This window comes from Lissotriton vulgaris, chromosome 1_2 (assembly GCF_964263255.1).
Source record: "Lissotriton vulgaris chromosome 1_2, aLisVul1.2, whole genome shotgun sequence".
In the NCBI taxonomy this organism is placed as follows: Eukaryota; Metazoa; Chordata; class Amphibia; order Caudata; family Salamandridae; genus Lissotriton; species Lissotriton vulgaris.
Genome location: NC_141686.1, coordinates 96963646 through 96987430, shown reverse-complemented (window position 1 = coordinate 96987430; position 23785 = coordinate 96963646). Strand labels below are relative to the sequence as shown.

Sequence of the window (23785 nt, the reverse complement as noted above, 5' to 3'; positions counted from 1 at the left end):
TCCTACTGACTAGAAAACATAATCATCATATTATGATAAAACACACAGATACAGAAAAAAACAGTCAAGAGAAAAAAGAAGAATGGAAGAAAAAAAAAAGAAAGAAAAAAGGGAAATGTAAAAGAAAAGCACCAAGCCAGTAAAATATCTATTGACTAAAATTCCCTTCTTTCCATCGTTTAATCGGATCCCCTATTTGTGTACCCAACATTCTTCCCTTTCCTAGCATATATAGCAGATTCTAACTTGTATATTGACAATAATTTAGCTAACCACTGATGGTAGGTCGGGGGGAGGGGATCTAGCCATGCCGAAGCTATGCATTATCTTAAAACTGCCATTGCCAGAAATATAAAGCTTCCACTCCGTATCTGTCCCTCCTCTTCGACTCCTAGTAATATTATTGGTGATACAATTTCAATTCCTAATGCATTATTTAAAAAATTCTCTATATCTTTCTTTGTTGACTCCAAATGAGGGCATATTTCAAAAATGCGTTGTAGATCAGCCTCTGGATTATCACATCTAAAACATCTGGTACCTGATAACGCTCCCCATTGGGCAAGTTTGGCTGGTGTGTAGTACAGATGATACAAGAATTTATAATGTTGGGACTGTAATGAGGCTGAACACAACATCTTCTGACCCATATCTAATGATAGATAAAACTGATCTCGACCTATATCTAAACCAGTTGCCCATTTATCCGCCCATTTCTCCAAGTCATCTTTCTTCGAGTTTAACAGTTCTGAGTAAAACCTCTTAATCGTACAGTCCATACCTGCTTGTATAACCTCCATTATTGAATTTTTTGTAAATCCCCCAGCGCCACCCTTTTTTTTATTACTGAAGCTTCTGACTTGGAGATATTTAAAAAATTGTCTTGTCTCTAGGCCATAACTTGCCTGTAACTCTGTAAATTGCGTCATACCTTGTCGACTTAAAATATCGCCCAGTTTCCGAATTCCTTGCCTCCCCCACTCATTGAAGACTGCATCGGAAAAAAACTCGCTAGGAAGATTAGGGTTACCATCAATTCTTGTATATATGTTATACTTCCCTATACCAAACCTCTTGGCGAAAGCTTTCCAGATGTTATATGCTGCTAGGATAGTCTTAAATCTTGTTCTTTTGAAATAGCTTGCATCTGTATATTTCAAAAGTAAATTTTCTGCCTCCAACCCCATAACTAATCCATAGATAGCTAGTGTATCGAATTCGTCCTGCCCTTCTGCCTCTGCACATCCCAGCAAGCCCACCATGTATTGTAATGCTGATGCCCTGTAATATAACTTTATATCTGGTAACGCCCATCCTCCCTTTTTTCGTGGAAGTGCCCTATACCTGAGCGCTCTCCTGGTTTTCCCCTTGGCCCAGATAAACCGGTTAATCATATGTTCACAGATCTTAAACCAATTATTTTCAAAAAGTAGCGGAATGGCTCTAAATATGTCTAAAAATTTTGGGAGAACCATCATTTTTACAATATTAGTTCGTCCCACAATTGAGAGGTGTAAATTATCAAGTCTGTCTAGTTCCTTTCTTACTTTAGTGATTATTGGAGCAATGTTCTTTTCCACTAAAGTATCGAGATCAGCAGTGATAATCACTCCTAGATACTCCCCTGCTTGAACCACTCGGGTATCATTACAGTATGCATTAGGATTTTTAATTATTTGTGTCTTAGATGTATTTAGAGCGTATCCAGAGATACGTCCAAACCTCTGGGCCTCAATCTCTATCTGCCCAATAGCCTCCGTGGGGTTTGGTGTAATCACTGCCACATCATCGGCATATGCAAGAATCTTGCATTGTCCCAAATGAGTGGACAGGGGCGTAATTCTGTCACACATCTCTATACTGCGAATTAGTGGGTCCATATACATTGCAAATAGTAGCGGAGAACACGGGCACCCCTGCCGCGTGCCCCGCTTGTTCCTAAATTGCCGAGTAGAGCCTGCATTTACTCTTATAGAGGCGACTGGGTCAATATATAAAGCCCGAAGTGCTTTAATATATCCCTCTTTAACCCCTGCCCTCATTAAAACATGCCACAAATAGTCCCAGGAGACCCGATCAAAAGCCTTTTCGGCATCTAGTAACATGACTGACATCGGGTCTCCTATGACTTCGGTGGCATCGAACAGGGTAATAACCTTACGTGTGTGGTGCGTTGTGCCCCTTCCAGGGAGGAACCCATGTTGGTTATTGCTTACGAGATTTCCTATTATTGTAGCCAATCTTGTTGCCAGTGCCTTGGAGTAGATTTTAGTATTGGTGTTCATTATTGTGATCGGCCTATAAGATCCGGGCTCAGTGGCAGGTTTCCCCTTTTTTAAGATTAGTACAATATCGCCCTCCCCCCCCCTCCCCCCCATGACCCTGGGATAGATTCCCCTGTTTGGGCTGTCTGTATTGTTTTAATCAAGTCAGCTCCTAATATGTCCCAAAATGTTTTATAAAATTCCATAGGGAGCTGATCAGGGCCGGCAGCTTTCCCTGAAGGGAGGTTTAATATAGGTGTTTTAATCTCAACTGAGTCCAAAAGTTCTTCTAATCCCTCTGCCTCCGCCTCTGTAAGATTTTCTTTTGGGATTCCCAGTAAATACTCGGTTATTTCCCTAGGGTCGGTAGACTGTTTATCATCATATAGCACCTCATAGAATTTCCTGAATACATCTCAGATTTCCTCCGAGTCTGTGTGTAATCCGCCGGTTGTATCCCTGACCTCTCTTATCGTTCCTGACGCTGCTATTTGTCTAGTACTTATGGCTAAGGTACGTCCTACTTTCTCACTAAATTCGTGACATCTCTCCCTTTTAATCGTAAAGTTCTTAGCTGCCTTATTTGCAATTTCTTCTTCTGCGTCATTTTTTGCTTTCATCACCTTAACAAGTGCTTGTTCCAATGGTACACCTATTAATACAGCTTGATGCAGCTCCTCTTCAGCATCTAGGGCTGCTCTGTCTAGTTCATCTTTCCTAAGTCGCTCCTGTTTGCGTTTAAATGTACTAAAGCTAGGGGGCTCTCCGCGAACACACCATTCCTACGGGTGCACTTCCTCTATTATTATCATCCTGAAGGAGACCCCTTTCAAAAGTCCACACCCTTTCGATTCTAGCTCCTACTGTTGCTTTTAATGTTAAAATGAGGGGGTTATGATCACTGAGGATTCGTGGAAGTCTATCTATCTTTAGATTAGAAAGCAATACATTTGACACGAAAAAATAGTCCAGCCTTACACAAATTCGATGCGGAGCTGAGTAATAAGTAAATCTTTTTTTATCTGACCTAATTTTCCCCCACACATCTGTCAAAACATTATTCACTAATAGGTTAGATAATGCCTGATATACTCTTTTTTTTCTACCTTGATATCTCCCAAAAGAGCCTACCCCTAAACCATCCGCTCCGTTAATGTTGAAGTCCCCGGCCAAGATAATGTGCAGGGCCCAAACAGCAAGTTCCGTGTCTAAAAGCTGTAGAATCTCTGGATCATCTTCTGTTGAGCCATATACAACTCCCAGTGTTGTCCACTTCCCATCTATCATACATTCAGCCATTGCCCACCTCCCCCATTGGTCTTCCAATTTCTTTCTAATGAATACCTTCTTGTTCCTTGACAATATAGCTACTCCTCTAGTTTTAGTGCCTTGCCTAGAGTATACTATTACATGAAACCCCAGCTTTTCCAGCAGGTGCACTTGTGAAGCCATAATATGCGTTTCTTGTAAGAATATAAAATCTGCATTCATTTGTCTTAATGCGATTGAAACTCTTTGTCTCTTCTGGTAATCATTCAACTGACAGACGTTCCATGTTGCAAATCTAGTGTCCATTAAGTTTTTTTACTATTTTTCCTTTCTGCTAATTCCATACAAGTAGTTAAGAGCTCTCCTTCCTCTAAGCTTTCCACCTTTATTTTAATTTGACATATATCACCACTGTCTCCTAACCTATGTACGTTCACCTGTTTTCTCGTTGTGCTATACTCTGTGCTATATTCTGTGTCCTTTGCCCTGTACATCTCCACGCCCCACCCCTCCCCAGACATCCCACCCCTGAATGCCCACCCCCATACTGGCAAATAGGTCCACCGGACCTATATCTGACAGCCGAGACCCCTGGGCCGCCACGCCTCCCCCTCTCCCATCTTAACCTCGACCTTTTAAATCCCCTTTTCCCAATCCCTGACCCCCAAACCCTATTGTGAAAAAGATGGAGATATTGTGTAACATCGGAGCTCTGACTATCTTCTTTATATGTTTTACATCAAATTTCCACTGCTTACCAATCGTTATTATTTAATTTTTTCTACCTCTTCCGAGGCACTTCCCTCACCACGATCGCTTGTCTATTCTGATCCCTATTCTCTCTGAGGGAGGTAAGGTACTCTTGTGCCATAATCTCAGAATAGAAAACTCTTACATGACCATCAAGAATTACTTTAAGACGTGCGGGGAACATTAAATAAACTTCACAGCCTATATTCTGAAAAGGTATTATCAACTGCCTCATACGCCACCTCCTCTCAACCGTACTGTGGCAGAAGTCAGGTCGTGCAAAAAAAGATATGTCTTTATATGTACGTCTAGATTGTGGTTTCGCTTTACTCATTATCTCCTTTCGTAGCAGAAAGTTTCCTACATAAACCAAAATTGCACGTGATTTACAAGGCGTATTTCCCCTTTTCTGTGTCATTGGGAACCTATGGGCTCGCTGCACCTCGTTTTCCCAGTCCCATCGGTTCATTTCAGGAAAGGCCCCTTTCAATAGGTCAACCACAAACGCCCGTATATCTTCCTCTTCCTTCCCTTCCTCCACGCCAAGTACTCTTATGTTATTACGTCTCTGTCTGTTTTCAAAATCTTCTAGTTTCCAGAGCACATCGGAAGAAGTCTTATCCTGTTCCTGTTTGGTCTCCTGTAGTTTTACCACATCATCTTCGAGCTTTCCTGTTCTTTCCTCCACCTCTGGAACTCTAGCGACCACCTCTGTGTACAGCTTATTCATCTTTCGAAGTGTACCTTGCATTTTTTTGTTAGCGTGCTTTGCTCTTCGGCTTTCAGCCCTGGCCTCATCCTGGATTTGTTTTAATGTGGAGAATAGTAGCTCAAAGTTAGAGTTAGAGTTAGTGTTGCCACTTCTCCCCCCTGCTTCTGAATTATGATGTTGTTGACTGCTAGCTCCATCCTGATATAATTGTGAGGTAGCCGAGTAGTCCCAATCAAGCTTTTTAGCAATTTAAAATCCTTTTTATTGAAAACACTCGTCTATCTATTTCTCTGCACCTCTGGTGAAACGAAGCATGCACGATTGACTTAGTGAAATATCTATCCATTGTTTCCACGACTCTGAAGATCAGTTTATTCTTGGGGAAACAAAGTTGTCATGTTTATGCGGTTGTCAGAAACGAATCCCTTCTTGTTTAATTGAGAAAGTTTCTAGTGACCTCTGAGCTAGCTGGCACTCACAATTAAGTCTAGTATATTCGATAGAGACCTAGTAGACACAAGTCCTACGTCACATCTATAGGATATATTATTCAAGTGCGCAGAGCCTATTGGGAATATAGGAAGTACACTACAGTTTATTGGCAGCTCTCACAAACCACAGCCATGACGCGTTTCGGCCCGAGGGGCCTTGCTCACATGTATACGTGTGTGTGTGTGTGTGTGTGTGTGTGTGTGTGTGTGTGTGTGTGTGTGTGTGTGTGTGTGTGTAATGAGTTTGTATGTACCTGTAAATCACTTAAATTTCATGGTAATAGCATGCATGCTAAAGACTTGTGTTGTAAAATTAATCATGGTAAGTATTAACACTATATACATATATACACACACACATCTATACTCACTATTGTTATAAAATCCCTTTCCACCCAAAAACCTACACCCACCCCAAACCTTAAAAATTCCCTTTCCATCCAAAAAACAATACTCACCCTAAACGCTACGAATTCCCTTTCCACCCAAAAACCCACACCCACCCTAAAAATACACCTGCAATCCCAAAAACCCATGCCTACCCTAAAATTACCCTTGCCACCCAAAACTCCATACCCACCCCAAACCCTAAAATTACCCTTGCCACCCAAAAGCCCACATCCACCCTACACCCTAAAAATATCTTTACAATCCCAAAAACCCATATTCACCCTAAAGCCTAAAATTACCCTTACCAACCAAAAACCAGACCCACCCTCAATCCTAAAATTACCCCTGCAATCCCAAAAACGCCTACCCACCCTAAATCCTAAAATTACCCTTGACACCCACAAACTTTACCCACCCTTAACTCTAAAAATACGCTTGCCACCCAAAACCCACACTCACCCTAAAATAACCCTTGCCACCCAAAAACCCATACCCACCCTTAACCCTAAAAATACACTTGCCACCCAAAAACCCACACTCACCCTAAAATTACCCTTGCCACCCAAAAACCCATGCCTACCCTTAACCCTAAAAATATACTTGCCACCCAAAAACCCACACTCACCCTAAAATTACCCTTGATACCAAAAAACCCATACCCTAAACCCTTAAAAATACACTTGCAACCCTATAGATATATATATATCGTACACCTAATACTTACCTTTAATACTTACAATTGAATGTGATTTTTTTTATTACGAGTATGCCTTTACCTTTAATGCGTTTGCAGTGAAATTCAAACAGGTTTTCACATAATAAACACTATTTTAGAAAACGGTCTTTTGTTTAAAAAAAAAATCCACTCTACAAAACCATATCAAATATGGCCATCCACCATTTTATCAATAGTTCAAGTGTGTATCCTGCACTGAACAGACGCATCAATCACAGGTGATCAATACATCTGTCATATACAATCAAAGAGTGCCATCTACTGGCCTAATGAGGTCATTTTAAAATTAATATCATAGGTCGTTGTTAAGACTTGGTAGTTGTAAATGCATTAGTGGTTAAAAGACTCGTGATTCAGGTTCAGGTCGTTGTTAAGGAGTCGTGGAACAGGTCCTTCATTGTCAAGGAGTCGTTGCAAAGGCTATTTCCTGTCGGAGCCAAGAAAGGGATGGTCATGCAGAAGCAAACTATCTCCCGATGGCTCGTGCTGTGCATTAAAATCTGCTACACATTGGTCAGAATGCAAGCCCCCAGAGAGGTTGTGTGCTCATTCCATCAAAGCTACCACCATTGTGTTAGCACAAAGAGTTACAGCCCTGGACATCTGCCAAGCAGAAACATGGGCCTCACTGCATATGTTCACCAAGCACTACTGCCTGGACAGTCGAGTCCATCGTACAGGCACTTTGGCCATTTTGTCCTGCAGGACGTCAAGGACAAAATCAAGTTCGCAGAACCACCTTCAAAGATGGCTTTGCTATCTATTCTAAGGTAAGGAATCTGCTGTTAGAAGTCTCCATCAGATAAAAAAATTACTTCCCTTCGGTAACACCGTGTCTGGTAGAGACTCAATCTAGATGCAGATTCCTTACCAAACCCACCCATCCTCCCCGCTCTAAGAATACATTTCTAGGGTCAGGTTAGGCTCTAGTTTTCCACATTAGTGGTCAGTGTTCTTCTCGGGTCCGCACTCCTGACGTGGGACGTCTTGAAAAGAAATTGAAGTCAGCACGCTGGAGTGGTGCTTGTATAGGCACCACGCATGTCACTTCAAGTGTGGATGACACCAACGATACCTCGCGGAACCGAATGACGCCCCCCTACCGGCACGCAGGGATACTGCTCACAAAACCATTCCGGTTCCAGTCTTGACACCTGGGTATAATTCTTAGGTAAGCAATATGCGGCTAGATAGAGTCCCTTCTAGATAAGGTGTTACCGGAGGTAAGTAACTTGTTCATGTTGCACATTCTACAGTACATTGATGTAGTGCGGCATGAGATAGGTGGTGTGGATGTAATTAAAATTTGTGCATTGAAAGCGTGTGTTCCGCTAGACACTATCTGAAAGAAACACGTTAGTGTTAGATTCCTTACCTTAGAATATCCCCAGGCGTCAGTCTGGATCCGGAAACTTTTGCGTAGCAGTACCCCTGCGCGTCGGTAGGCGTCGTCTGCAGGCGTCCCCTGCGGCTCCGCGTCCGTCGTCGGCGTCGTGCGCCGTGATGACGTCGCTGGAGTACATAGACGCCGCCTCCGCGCGCTGACGTCAGTTCTTCTTTTTTCCGCGCCAGTGGACGCAGATCTGAAGAGCAGTACTCCGGTCTTTGACCAAGTTTTTCGATTGTCTTTTTTCTCTATTGTGCCTGATAGGATGCCTGGATTTAAGAATTGCGATGACTGTGAGCGCACGATGTCGGTCACAGACCATCACCGCCTCTGTCTCCGGTGTCTGGGCCCCGACCACGACGTGGACTCCTGCGTCGACTGCCGGGCCCTTACCAACAAGGCTAGGCGGGAGCGGTCCCGCAAGCTGCTGGAGCTCCGGGTGTCGGCCCCACGTCGGGACCGGGAGCGGTCCCGGTCCGGCCGGAGGTCGAGAGAGCGTTCGAGGGAGCGATCGCGGAGCCGCGCCGGGCGCTCCGGAAGTCGACACCACTCGTCATCCTCGTCAGGTAAGAAGCACAAGAAGTCGGGGCGTCGTCATCGTACCCCCGACTCCCCCCGACGCTCGCGCGATGCGGCCGGGGGCTCGGGTGACCCCAACCCCGCGGCTCCGCGAGAGTCGCCGGCGCGGCCTGCCTCATACCCTCCGGTCCCTGGGCATGGTGCGACGCCTGAGGAGATCGAGGCGTTCCTCATGGCCATGAGGGCGCTCGCTTCTCCGACGGGGCCTACGGCGCCTTCGGGCCCAGTGCTGCCGTCTGGGGGCCCTGGCGGTTCGGGTGTCCCTGCCTCGGCGCCGTCGGGTGCTCCGGCCCCGGCGCCGCCGACGGCTCCGACCCCGGCGCCGCAGGGGCCTTCGGGATCGGCGCCGGCTGGTCTTCCGGCCTCCCCGGCGCCGTTGCCATCGGGGTTACCCCCGACGCCGCCCCCGCGCGGCGCCGGTTCTCCGCTGCCGGTTCCGGCCGGCGGTGGGGTTCCGACGCCGGCTCCGGGCGGCGCCGTCCCCTTACCTTCTCCGACGCCGGACGCGGCGCCGGACGGGCGTCGCTCGACGCCGGTCCCGGCGCCGATGGGGCCCATGAACCCCGAGGAGCCGGTCTTCATCATTGACTCCGAATACGGAGAGGATGAGGAGTACGGTGAAGGTTGGGAGGGGTCCGAGGACCCTCTGGCTCGCGAGTGCCAGTATGACCCGGACTGGACAGGTGACTTGGGGGATGCCAGTGGTTTGGACGACTCCCCTAACCCTGGTTTGATCTCTCCTCCTTCCGTGGCGTCGGTGGAGGGAGCTGCCTATTCTGTGGTGCTGATGAGGGCTGCCAAGGCCTTAAACCTTGAGCTCCCCGTCGCGGCCGTGAGGCCTAACATCCTCACCGAGGTCTTCAAACCGCAGTCATGCCCACTGGAGCCTCTGCTGCCGTTTAATGAAGCCTTGTCTGACGTTCTGTTGGGCACGTGGTCCAGGCCCGCTTCAGGTGCGCCTGTTGATCGGAACGTGGCCAGGCGCCACCGTCCTTGTCCGGACGACCCCAAGTACCTGTCTACCCACCCCACTCCTGAGAGTCTGGTGATCCAGGCCTCGACCTCCCAGTCCGCATTCCCGTCGGCCCCGCCCGACCGGGAATCCAAGAGGTATGACCAGTTTGGCAAAAAGGTCTTCTCGTCCATTAGTTTGGGCCTGCGGTCTTGCAACACCGCCTGCCTCTTGGGCCGCTACACCCACTCTGTGTGGGATACGGTCGCGGAGCTGCTGCCAGAATGCCCCATGGAGGTGCGGGCAAAGCTCGGTCAGGCTGTGGCTGAGGGCCGAGATGCAGCGAAATATTCAATTCGGTGTGGTCTTGATACGACCGACTCGCTGGGCAGAGCTATGTCTACGACGGTGGCGATTCGTCGTCACGCCTGGCTGAGATCCGCCAATTTTTCGGCTGATGTCCAGAATACCCTGATGGACATGCCGTTTGATGGCTGTCACCTGTTCGGTGACAAAGCGGACCACGCGCTGGAACGCTTCAAGGACTCCAGGGTCACGGCCAAGTCCTTGGGTCTCTCGACCCAGCGTCAGCAACCGGGTTCGTTTCGTCCCTTTCGTGGCCAAGGAAGGGGCGCCCCCACACGTGCTGCCAGCCACGCGCCGCAACAATCCTTCCAACGCGGTGGCGGCCGTGGAAACCGCCGTGGTGGCGGTCGGGGACAACGGCGGGGTCAGACCACACCTTCCCCCGCAGCATCTACCCCAAAATCCTCCTAGTCCGTGCTTTCGGCCCCATGTGACGCCAGTGGGTGGCAGGGTTCGCCATCACCACGCTCACTGGCGCACGATCACTTCGGACAGGTGGGTGCTGCAAATTGTCCGAAGGGGCTACTCCCTCCCCTTCGAGACCTCTCCTCCAGCCATGCCACCGCAGAACCACCGTGTGTCGGGGGACCACTTGACACTTCTGCAGGAGGAAGTTACGGCCCTCTTGGCCAAAGGGGCCATCGAGCGCGTTCCTGGGCCAGAAGTAGGGCGTGGTTGTTATTCCCACTACTTTCTGGTGCCCAAGAAGGACAAGGGGGGCCTACGTCCTATCTTGGATCTAAGGAACGTCAACGGCTTCCTCCGGAAGGAGAAGTTCAAGATGTTGACGTTAGCTCAGGTCTTGGCTGCTCTGGACCCGCAAGACTGGATGGTAGCGTTGGACTTGCAGGACGCCTATTTTCACATCCCCGTCCTGCCGGCCCACCGGCGTTACCTGCGGTTCACGGTAGGCCAGGAGCACTTTCAGTTTATCGTGCTCCCCTTCGGCCTTACCAGCGCCCCACGGGTGTTCACAAAGGTGATGGCGGTGGTCGCAGCCCATCTGCGCAGGTTAGGGGTTTCAGTCTTCCCCTACCTAGACGACTGGTTGTTGAAGGCGGGCTCGCCCCAGACAGTCGTCCACCACCTTCAGATGACGGCAGACCTCTTGCACGACCTGGGGTTCTCCATCAACGTGCCGAAATCACACCTGTGTCCCTCTCAAAAGCTCCTTTTCATCGGAGCGGTTCTGGACTCGGCGCAGTTTCGGGTTTATCCTCCGGAACGGCGGGTTCGGGATATTCAGGCTTTGATTCCCATCTTTCGGCCGCTATCCCGAGTCTCGGTCAGGTTGACGCTGCGGCTGCTGGGACTGATGGCTTCCTGCATCCTTCTGGTGCATCACGCCAGGTGGCGGATGCGGGCTCTGCAGTGGGACCTGAAGTTTCAGTGGGCCCAGCATCAGGGCAACTTGTCCGACCACGTCTTGATCTCGGAGGGCACTGCGAGACAACTGCAGTGGTGGCTTACGGACCGCGATTGGGTCAGGGGCAAGTCCCTCTCCCTTCCCCAACCGGAGCACGTTGTCGTGACGGACGCGTCCCTCCAGGGCTGGGGTGGCCACTTGGGAGAGGCAGAGATCAGAGGCATCTGGTCTCCGGCGGAGTCCCGGCTCCATATCAATCTGTTGGAGCTGCGGGCGATTCGTCTGGCACTGAAGGCATTCCTCCCCTTTGTCAACGGGAGTGTAGTGCAGGTGTTCACCGACAACACCACCGCCATGTGGTACTGCAACAAACAGGGCGGAGTGGGGTCGTGGACCCTTTGCCAGGAGGCTCTGCGCCTCTGGCAATGGCTGGAACGTCAGGGCGTGACTCTGACGGTTCAACACCTGGCAGGTTCTCTGAACGCCAGGGCGGACGAACTCAGCCGTCGGTGCTCGATGGATCACGAATGGCGTCTGAACTCGGACGTGGCGCAAGGCATCTTTCTGCAATGGGGAGAGCCTTGGTTAGATCTATTCGCCACAGAAGAGAACGCGCAATGTCATCAGTTCTGCGCGTTGGAGTTTCCAAGACGGCACTCGCACGGCGACGCCTTTCGGCGCGAGTGGAGTTGCGGTCTGTTATACGCCTTTCCGCCTATACCACTTCTGCCCAGAGTGCTGAAGAAGATCAGGCGCGACCGGGCCCAAGTTATCCTTGTGGCTCCGGACTGGGCTCGAAGGTACTGGTATCCCGAGCTACTCAGCATGTCAGTCGGTCCCCCGATCCGCCTGCCCCTTCAGGAGGACCTTCTGTCGCAGCAGCAGGGGACGGTCCTCCACCCGAACCTGTCCAGTCTCCACCTCCATGCTTGGAGATTGAGCGGCGGCAGTTGAGGCCATTTGACTTGCCTCCTGAAGTCTGTGATGTTATTCTGGCAGCCAGGCGTCCCTCCACTAAGTCGGTATACGCCTGTCGGTGGAACAGATTTGTGGCATGGTGCACAGCAAAGGCTGTGGACCCTCTTTCTGCCCCTCTTTCGGAGGTTCTTCTGTTTCTTCTTTCTCTTGCCCAGCAGGGCTCTGCTCTGGGCACTATCAAGGGCTACCTTTCTGCCCTTTCAGCCTTTTTGAGGCTTCCTGATCAGCCTTCTTTGTTCAAATCCCCGATTGTAACTCGATTCTTGAAAGGCATCACTCACATGTTTCCACCTGTTCCGTTTGTGATGCCTCAGTGGGATTTGAACCTGGTTCTGACTTTCCTGATGTGTGCTCCCTTTGAGCCCCTTCATTCTTGTCCTCTCCGTCTCCTGACTTTAAAGACGGCTTTCCTGGTTGCCATCACCTCTGCCAGGAGGGTGAGTGAGCTCCAGGCTCTTTCTGTCCAACCTCCTTTCCTGTCCATTCATCCTGATAAGGTGGTTCTGAGGACTAGACCTTCTTTCCTGTCCAAGGTTGTTTCGGCCTTTCACATCGGGCAGTCCATCACCCTCCCTTCCTTCTTCCCGCCTCCGCATCCTTCAAAGGATGAAGAGCGGCTCCATCGTCTGGACCCAAAACGTGCGCTTTCATTTTACATGGATCGCACACGCCAGTTCCGGGTGGATGACCAACTGTTTGTTGGCTACGTGGGTGCGAAGAAGGGACGGGCGGTTTGTAAACGAACCATCTCTCGATGGGTCGTCCTCTGCATCAAAGCGTGCTACTCTTTGGCTCGGAAGGAGCCTCCTGTTGGGCTGAGGGCCCATTCCACTCGGGCCACGGCGGCTACTACTGCCCTGGGCCGGGGAGTCCCCTTGCAGGACATTTGCCAGGCGGCTACGTGGGCCTCGCTGCACACCTTTGCGAGGCACTACTGCCTGGACAGTCAAGTCCGGAGGGATGGCTTCTTTGGCCGTTCTGTCCTCCAGGACTTTCTGGTGTAGTTTTGTATTGGTTCGCAGACCCACCACCGGGGTTGGTATTGCTGGGGTATGTATTCTAAGGTAAGGAATCTAACACTAACGTGTTTCTTTCAGATGAACAAGTTACTTACCTTCGGTAACGATATATCTGTAAGAAACATTAGTTAGTGTTAGATTCCTTACCGAACCCACCCATCCTCCCCGTTCTGCGAACTGATACCTAGGGTTAAGGTCATCCCTTTCAGGGCCCTAGTTTTTACATGGCACCAGTGTTGGTTCTCTCATGGCTCTGCGTCTCCTGGCGCGGAAAAGCTGTGTGCAAAGAACTGACGTCAGCGCGCGGAGGCGGCGTCTATGTACTCCAGCGACGTCATCACGGCGCACGACGCCGACGACGGACGCGGAGCCGCAGGGGACGCCTGCAGACGACGCCTACCGACGCGCAGGGGTACTGCTACGCAAAAGTTTCCGGATCCAGACTGACGCCTGGGGATATTCTAAGGTAAGGAATCTAACACTAACTAATGTTTCTTACAGATATATCGTTACCGAAGGTAAGTAACTTGTTCTTTAGTGTGCTCCCACTCTTTGCCCACAAAGTGTCATCCCAGTGTAGCGTCCCATTGGGCCCCCGCCCTGGAAAACCATCTTGTTTCATAGCTATACCCTAGTCCATATCTTTGCAAGTTCTCTATTCACAATACCGGCAAGAGGCATTGGCATTAGTTCCTCTGGGTTGATGACATTCTCGATAGATAGTCCGGGAGGAGACAAATGGCTCACAGGCATGTGGGGCATGAAAGTACCCTGAAGTCATGTGTTAGAAGTTGTATGAAGGACTTACAACTAACTTCATATGGATTGAGGGCATTCCCTACTGCTAGTGACAATATTTTTCTTGGCTTGAATGTCCCATAGTGAGTGAACTTTTTAAAATCCTTTACAACTAATCTCACAAACTCATGGTTCCTACTACATGGATCTTTACTGCAACAAACTTGATGAATAACTTCTCGCACAGCATCTGGAAAATCAGGGAGGAATCAAGTATCACACTCCAACTGGAACCAGGAAAGCGTCTGTGTGATCATCTTCCTTTAGTGTGAGCTCTGAAACTCACTTGAGAATAGCCATCTCTCTCACCAAGACGTCTCCCGAACCCTGTGACTTGATGCCACTGTATCTTGCCAAAGCACATATGATTTATGGCAGAAAATTCTAGATTCGTTTCTTGGACTTCAGTTTGAAAGCTTTTATTCGGTTAAGTAAATCAACCATATAAGCAAAAACAATCATAAATCGGTCTTCTCAATAGTAGAGAGACAGAAGCAACGAGATAAAACAATATATTCATAAAATTCATAGACATATAAAATCCTGGTACAGTAAGTGCAAGTACATGATTCATATATAGACCCTGGCGATTTATGTAAACATGTATGATCGTAGTACAAAAAGTGCAAGTGCAAAGGTTACATAAAATACCCTGTAGATCATATGATCAAATATTGATCATCATTGATTTCCTAATGCTAATAGCTTTCAAGAGAAATGTTGCTGTATAAAAACACAATCCTGGTTCCTCTAATCTAAAGAGCAAATTCAGAGCATCTTTAGTGGATCTTATGTTCTAGTATAAGAAGAACGGTTTTAAGTAAAATTTCCTAAAATTGGAATACAATTTGCAAAATAATAACATATTGCAGCAGCTTTGGCGGGAGACTCCATTGCATGGGCATGGTTGGGTAGAGCCCTGTTTCATAACAGGAAATTTGACAAGATGATGTATAGTACCCAATCTTAGTCGTGTTAACACAAATCGATGTGATGCTCTTGTCACAACTGACAGGTAACTTTGAAACCCCTGTTTGAGATCCAGTTGCAGATAAAAGATGTAAGTTGTTTGGTTCTTAAGAACACGAGAACGGGCCTCTATTTTATGGGCTAGTAGGGTTGGTTTTATCTCACTTCTAGCGACAAAATCTGCACATTCAGGGTCCAGTTGGATATCACAATTGAACAAAAGTTTAAACCAGTGAAAGATATAATTAAGCTTAGGGATTCTTGAACAATTCTCCATTTTAAGGCAATCCTGTATTATAGATTGAGTAAACAATGTCTCCTCTTTTGACCATATAGATTTCCAGAGTAAAGAGGGCGCAATGAAGCCAAATCAGAGATATATTTAATGCCCACTTTACGGTGAATAATTCCGTGGAGGCTGATAGTTGGGCACACAACAAGCGTTTTAAAAATGAATTTTCCGTTTGTTGTAATAGATTGCTGTGACAATGTCCCTAAACCCCTGCGCCGTAAAGTGCGGCAGTGACGCATCGTATCTCGTAAATTGTCAACATATCTCTGATACGTCGATTGCCCAGTTTAGCAGCAAATCTAAAAATACCATTTATATTCCTCAGCATCTTAGCGCAGGCATTATCCTGTTCCAGTGCCCAAGACCCGTTCCCTGCAAAGGTAATACCCAGGTAGCAAAAAGTTTTTACTGTCTGGACCTTAGAGCCTTCTATGTAATAAGATCTGGATGTAATTGGGTTCCAGCCGCAAACCATAACAAAAGTTTTAGATTTATTAATTAAAAGCTTTCTTTTTGCAATAAAAAAAGTAAAATTATTAATAAGACGCTGTAACCCAATGGGGGCACGAGAGAGTAGAACTGCATCGTCGGCGTATAAAAGAATTTCAATGGGATTCCCGTCCACCCTCGGGGCATCCGACTCTAACAATTTCAGGGCTGCGTCCACATCATTGATAAACAATGAAAAAAGTAGTGGAGCTAGGATGTAGCCCTGTCGAATGCCTCTTTTAACTTTTAAAAAGGGGGTATATTCACCTGAATAACCGTACCGCACCTTACTAGACAGTTCCTCATAAAGTCTTGCCAGGAAAGAAACTATCTCTATAGGGGCACCCATTTCCAGCTATAACCCCTTAAGTGCTGCCTCGGTGCGTTGGCCGACGGCAGCACTACCTCCCCAGTGCTGCGCACGACCATTGAACGTCCATTCAGCACTAGTTCGAATGGACAGCGCAGCACTGGGGAGGGAATTGCGCCGCAGCTATGAGGTTAAGGGCCATAAGATAGAGTGGTCTACCAGATCAAAAGCGCTGCTTAGGTCGGCAAAACATAAAAATAAATTACCCTCCTTTGCCAGGGTATATTTGCCAATCAAGAGGTCCAAGTTGACACACTGCTCTAATGTGCGAACTCCTTTTCTAAATCCGTATTGTACTTTTGAAAGGATTGACTTCTCTGTAACCCAGGCTTCTAATCTTGATAGCATGACCTGGCTCATAATCTTTATAGAGGAATCCAGAAGGGAAATTTGATGGTAGCTACGGGTGTCGGCTTTTACTCCTTTCTTGCATATTGGTATTATGATTGACTGACCCCATGATAAAGGAAATTGGGTCTCGGCGGCAGCGTCAAAAACTCTAGTTAAAAATGGGGACCATAGAGCCATTTCGTTTTTATAAAGGTCTATCGGGACCCCTTCGGGTCCTGGTTCTTTCCCCCCCTTGCTGCTAGTTATAGCCTCAGTGACCTCCTCTATCCTGATTGTCAAGGGTGTAATTGGCCAATCAGTAGGAGGTTGGGTGGACAAAAAGGCATCTCTGTCAGTGGGATTAAAAATGTTTGAAAAATGCTCTACCCAACAATTACAATTAATGTAGGAATTGAGTTCCTTCAGAAAGGAACTATTGACCGTGTCCCAGAACAATTTACTGTTTTTTGTATCTGCAGTTGACTTAGATCTTCCCAGGCTATTTATTAAAGCTCTACTTTTCTGGCTTTAATAGCTGAGGCATATGCTGCATGTAAAACCTTAATTGTATCTGGGTTTCTCAGTTCACACCCAAGAGCTTGTTTAAGGCGACGTAAGGCCGCAGTACAATTACCATCGAACCAGCTTACGTTGGGTTTTTTATTTCCACGGGCTGGTTTCGTCAGTAACTTCTCAATTAAATTATTGATCTTAGTGAAATTATCAATCCTCAGTTGCTGGTCGACGGTCCATTAAACATACTTGGATTTTATTTTGACAATGCATAATAACATCATGCTGAATTTTTTATGGATCCAAATCAGCCCATTTTATTCGAACACCATTCGGTCTGATGGGGGCAATGGATGGACTATTAAAAACATGTTTTTTGGACTTTTTTTCCAGAAGTATTAGAAATAGGCCATATCTGTACCCTACAAAATAAATAAAGATACCAAGGCGCACACCTACAGATCCATTACAGTACTATCCTCCTTGAATGCATTAGCCTACATGAGAACAACCAATGCATGCCAGTACTCTTAGACATATCTGTAGCCTTCAATAGCATGAACAACATCCTTCGGCATGCCTTATGCCAGAGAATGGACATCAACGATGCGTTACTCATCTGTTTTAAAGACTTCCTGATTAACAGAACACTATTAATTAAAATGTGTAACTCCACATCAGAACCTTCAGCATTTGTTTGGGCTTCTGCAAGATTAATCCTTGCCTCATTACTTTTCAGCTTTAATGTTGAACCTTTGCAGAGAAATCTTCCCCGGACTTGGTATCAGCTTCCACCAGTACCTGGATGATAAACAGTTCTATCTTGTGATCACCAGCACAAATAACATTCACTTTCTAGACCAATACCTATCCATCATGAATTCATGCGTGTCCCAGGTGAAAGTTGAAGATACCACACAAACGATTGAGGGGCATATTATTAAGAACGGCGTTAAAATTATCGCCGGTTTAGAGGCAGAAAACTGCTGCTAAATCGGCGATAATGGGCTTGATTTTATACCCTAGAGAATTCCAATAGAAGCCCATATCACACCAGAACATGGACTTCTATTGGAATTCTCAAGGGCATATTATCAAGCCCATTATCACCGTTTTAGGGGCAGTTTTCTGCCGCTAAACCAACGATAATTTTTAACACCGTTCTTGATGATATGGCCCAGAATTCCTTCTACCGTCTGCTATCAATTCACCTCCTTTCCCAGATTGAACTGCTAAATTGCTAGCCCCGCACATCTTCAGTAAGATTTTAAAATCTGCAAGGTCTGTAGGCTTCATTTTTGTTTACGTTAGTTAATCAGGACCTCCATGTTAAATCAATTTTGTATAGTGCCAGATTTCAACTGAAGGTACTTTTTAGCATTAGACACTTTACCCCCAAAAATCACTTGAATTCCGCTGTTCAGGTATTGCTGATATTGTGCTTTGATAACACAAACAATGTACTTATCAGATTGCTTAAGTGCCCCATAGCTTCGCTCAAAGCGCATCTCAGCGCTACTTCCAAGCTTATCAAGTATACAAAAAAAATCAACAGAATCACCTGTTTATACACTGTGTAATCTTCGCTGTACTTACTAGGCAGAATATAGTTAATGTAAAGCCAGAACTCCCTCTACCTTGCACAGAAATTAACTATCAAAAGCAAGAACCCAAGAAGAAAGTCCACATTACCCTGCAAAACATGGTTATTAAAAAAATTTTGACTATCAAAGGTTTCTCAGGGACTAACGAACCAGCCTTATCCCACCTAGGTATGGTATGCCTTCCTTTAAGAAAAAAAGCAAGCCAAAGGATCACATCCTAAACTATCTATTACACTTCTTACCGGGGTGAGCCAATAACTTAGTTACCCTACTGATGCCCTACCACGTCTTGTTGACTAGACGTGGTACTTTCACTGACATTATATTCATAATTGTTATATCTAAGGTTTCAACCTTACATCTTCCCATTTTTTCTGCCTCTGCTGTTCAGTCAGTGTTAGAGGAATGTTACTGGAACTCCTTACCTACGACACAACATACATTGGCGGCGAGGCTAAGTACTTCCAGAAGACTTAGTTAGGTTACAGATGATAAGTGTATTCTTCTTAGATGGTTAGATAGGTTTTCCAGTAGATATGTAATCAGGCCCCACCAGGAGCATCCTCTCTGCTGCTCAGCCTAGGATCCAACTGACAGTCCACTCACAGCATACCAAACATTCCAATGACATCAGATTCACACTAACATTCCATTCACACTGGCTGAACAGCAGAGGCAGAGAAGCAGGGAAAAATTGTTTCATTTAAATGGTGGGGCCTGATTACATATCTACTGGAAAACCTATCTAACCATCTAAGAAGAATACATTTATCATCTGTAACCTAACCAAGTCTACTGGGAACTCCTTACCTACGACACAACAATAATGTAATATATATACCACGACGATCTGAACTGGACCCCAGTATAAACTTCCTGAAGATTGAACAACTGCTAGAAAACTTTCTATAGTTATGAATATGGCTGTGTTAACTTTACCTTGTCTGTAACAATATGGATAAAGTCTGAAGGTTTATGACTGACCCTCCAGGTTGGCTGCATATTTTAGGAGCAAAACATAACTGAGGTGAATGGTTCCTTTAGGTACTGGGCTCTCTAAGACTAAAAAGACCCCTAGAAACAAAGTTTAAGGACCATTCATATTTTTGCTCTCCCTGTAGTTCTCCATTTTCTAATTGTCAAACAATGCAATTAATAACAAGCAGGCGTAAAGGAAATGTTAAAACGAAATGTAGGAGTTTGCCAGGGAGTGTATTGACTACTTTCATTGGAGACTTATTGTTCGAGTTAAATACGTTTTTGATCTAAAAGTTTTGACACCATTAAAAAAAACCAACTCCAGTATTTTTCTTCCACCACAGGATAATGTATGAGCGGATTGGAGCCTTGCAACAAAAGGATGTCTGAAATCAACAGATCAAAGTCTTCAGGTTTACATCGCTTGCACGGCCGTTATGAACAGACTACTGCACAAGCAAAATGTTGTCTTTTATTTTTCCTTCAAATTTGTTACAACTCCAGCTTTTCTGACGCATCGCCGATATTGCGAAGATTTCTGCAACCAAGTTCAATTCTGTTCAACAAGAGGAAAGAAGTTGGTAATACAATAAGCAAGCTGTGTGAGTCTCCTCATTAACAAAGATTTTACAGTACTTCGGTTGTGTGAGCCGAGTTCACCCAAAGAGCTGCCACATGAACAATAGTAACCCAAACCTTAACGTTTAAGGTTAATTGACATGGCAAGCATCATGAAAACAGAAACAAAGACATTATGTATTCTCTTAAATGAAATCGGATGCAGAATTATTTTCGATGTAATTTTTGGGATGTGCGATTACATAGTGTGTACTAATTATATTTAATAAAATAAAAAAGTTTTCTCTTTTAGTTTAGTTTGGCTTAGCTTTTTGATTAGGTGTCAAATACTACAGGATCTAGTAACAGCAATTGTCTGACTTTAACAAATAATGCCACAGAAGCGGATTACTCCAAATACAAAAACACTTTAATGTAGTCTAATCATTTAATTAGACTAGATTAAAAGTATAGTTTTTTTTATTTTTTTATTTTAAACTTTGTTATTTTACTTCACAACAAGAAAACTTCCAGAACCAATGTGGAAGACATTTCAGTACACATCACAATTCTATTGCATCATACAATAATGTATCATCAGGTAATGCTATATCTATTAAGTAATGATCAACAAAAAGTGAGCAACCCAAAATACCCTTGAGGGCTTGGGTGATTAGATAGAGATGTATAGATGCCTTCAAGGGAGTTTGTTTAAATAACAATTGGTAATTCAGACTGATTTTAGAGGATAAATTAATGATCCTTACAAGCAATCAATTCATCAATACTTAATTAAATATGTAGCCTCTATTTGGTCAAAAATATTTACAACAAGGGGTGGTGAGGGACAGAGTCTCTGAATTAAGCAGAAAGCTCTCACCCAGTCAAGAGATCAGGGCTAGATCCAACACCGTTTTTTTTAGCTCACTGCACCATCCCAGTTTCAGAACCTGGCTGTATGCAAATTAGTCTGTTCCTGTCCCAGTGCATGATGGGAACAGGGCAAACCAAACTACAAAAGCCAATTCTTACACTGGGAAGGAAACAAGCTCCCGGGGACCGGTTTCTGGCATTACAGCCGTCTTCGGCCCGGTTTGCTTGAATCCTGATGGTGCAATGAGCAAGGGTCTCACATCTGAGAATACCCTTCCACGCTTAGGGTGGACAAAAATATTTACAACAAGGGGTGGTGAGGGACAGAGTCTCTGAATTAAGCAGAAAGCTCTCACCCAGTCAAGAGATCAGGGCTAGATCCAACACCGTTTTTTTTTAGCTCACTGCACCATCCCAGTTTCAGAACCTGGCTGTATGCAAATTAGTCTGTTCCTGTCCCAGTGCATGATGGGAACAGGGCAAACCAAACTACAAAAGCCAATTCTTACACTGGGAAGGAAACAAGCTCCCGGGGACCGGTTTCTGGCATTACAGCCGTCTTCGGCCCGGTTTGCTTGAATCCTGATGGTGCAATGAGCAAGGGTCTCACATCTGAGAATACCCTTCCACGCTTAGGGTGGACAAAAATATTTACAACAAGGGGTGGTGAGGGACAGAGTCTCTGAATTAAGCAGAAAGCTCTCACCCAGTCAAGAGATCAGGGCTAGATCCAACACCGTTTTTTTTTAGCTCACTGCACCATCCCAGTTTCAGAACCTGGCTGTATGCAAATTAGTCTGTTCCTGTCCCAGTGCATGATGGGAACAGGGCAAACCAAACTACAAAAGCCAATTCTTACACTGGGAAGGAAACAAGCTCCCGGGGACCGGTTTCTGGCATTACAGCCGTCTTCGGCCCGGTTTGCTTGAATCCTGATGGTGCAATGAGCAAGGGTCTCACATCTGAGAATACCCTTCCACGCTTAGGGTGGACAAAAATATTTACAACAAGGGGTGGTGAGGGACAGAGTCTCTGAATTAAGCAGAAAGCTCTCACCCAGTCAAGAGATCAGGGCTAGATCCAACACCGTTTTTTTTTAGCTCACTGCACCATCCCAGTTTCAGAACCTGGCTGTATGCAAATTAGTCTGTTCCTGTCCCAGTGCATGATGGGAACAGGGCAAACCAAACTACAAAAGCCAATTCTTACACTGGGAAGGAAACAAGCTCCCGGGGACCGGTTTCTGGCATTACAGCCGTCTTCGGCCCGGTTTGCTTGAATCCTGATGGTGCAATGAGCAAGGGTCTCACATCTGAGAATACCCTTCCACGCTTAGGGTGGACAAAAATATTTACAACAAGGGGTGGTGAGGGACAGAGTCTCTGAATTAAGCAGAAAGCTCTCACCCAGTCAAGAGATCAGGGCTAGATCCAACACCGTTTTTTTTTAGCTCACTGCACCATCCCAGTTTCAGAACCTGGCTGTATGCAAATTAGTCTGTTCCTGTCCCAGTGCATGATGGGAACAGGGCAAACCAAACTACAAAAGCCAATTCTTACACTGGGAAGGAAACAAGCTCCCGGGGACCGGTTTCTGGCATTACAGCCGTCTTCGGCCCGGTTTGCTTGAATCCTGGTGGTGCAATGAGCAAGGGTCTCACATCTGAGAATACCCTTCCACGCTTAGGGTGGACAAAAATATTTACAACAAGGGGTGGTGAGGGACAGAGTCTCTGAATTAAGCAGAAAGCTCTCACCCAGTCAAGAGATCAGGGCTAGATCCAACACCGTTTTTTTTTAGCTCACTGCACCATCCCAGTTTCAGAACCTGGCTGTATGCAAATTAGTCTGTTCCTGTCCCAGTGCATGATGGGAACAGGGCAAACCAAACTACAAAAGCCAATTCTTACACTGGGAAGGAAACAAGCTCCCGGGGACCGGTTTCTGGCATTACAGCCGTCTTCGGCCCGGTTTGCTTGAATCCTGATGGTGCAATGAGCAAGGGTCTCACATCTGAGAATACCCTTCCACGCTTAGGGTGGACAAAAATATTTACAACAAGGGGTGGTGAGGGACAGAGTCTCTGAATTAAGCAGAAAGCTCTCACCCAGTCAAGAGATCAGGGCTAGATCCAACACCGTTTTTTTTTAGCTCACTGCACCATCCCAGTTTCAGAACCTGGCTGTATGCAAATTAGTCTGTTCCTGTCCCAGTGCATGATGGGAACAGGGCAAACCAAACTACAAAAGCCAATTCTTACACTGGGAAGGAAACAAACTCCCGGGGACCGGTTTCTGGCATTACAGCCGTCTTCGGCCCGGTTTGCTTGAATCCTGATGGTGCAATGAGCAAGGGTCTCACATCTGAGAATACCCTTCCACGCTTAGGGTGGACAAAAATATTTACAACAAGGGGTGGTGAGGGACAGAGTCTCTGAATTAAGCAGAAAGCTCTCACCCAGTCAAGAGATCAGGGCTAGATCCAACACCGTTTTTTTTTATAGCTCACTGCACCATCCCAGTTTCAGAACCTGGCTGTATGCAAATTAGTCTGTTCCTGTCCCAGTGCATGATGGGAACAGGGCAAACCAAACTACAAAAGCCAATTCTTACACTGGGAAGGAAACAAGCTCCCGGGGACCGGTTTCTGGCATTACAGCCGTCTTCGGCCCGGTTTGCTTGAATCCTGATGGTGCAATGAGCAAGGGTCTCACATCTGAGAATACCCTTCCACGCTTAGGGTGGACAAAAATA

General features: G+C 46.3%; 1 protein-coding gene across 2 annotated transcripts in view; it reads left to right on the top strand.

Annotated features, from left to right (window-relative positions):
• Positions 1-20472, top strand: part of BID (BH3 interacting domain death agonist) — a 353803-nt gene extending 333331 nt beyond the window's left edge. For both annotated transcript variants that reach the window (XM_086952899.1, XM_086952900.1), the window contains exon 5: positions 19947-20472. In XM_086952899.1, coding sequence (XP_086809025.1) covers positions 19947-19958 — 12 coding nt within the window. In that variant the 3' untranslated portion in view covers positions 19959-20472. The remainder of the gene's footprint in view (positions 1-19946) is intronic.
• Positions 20473-23785: the final 3313 nt, after the last annotated feature.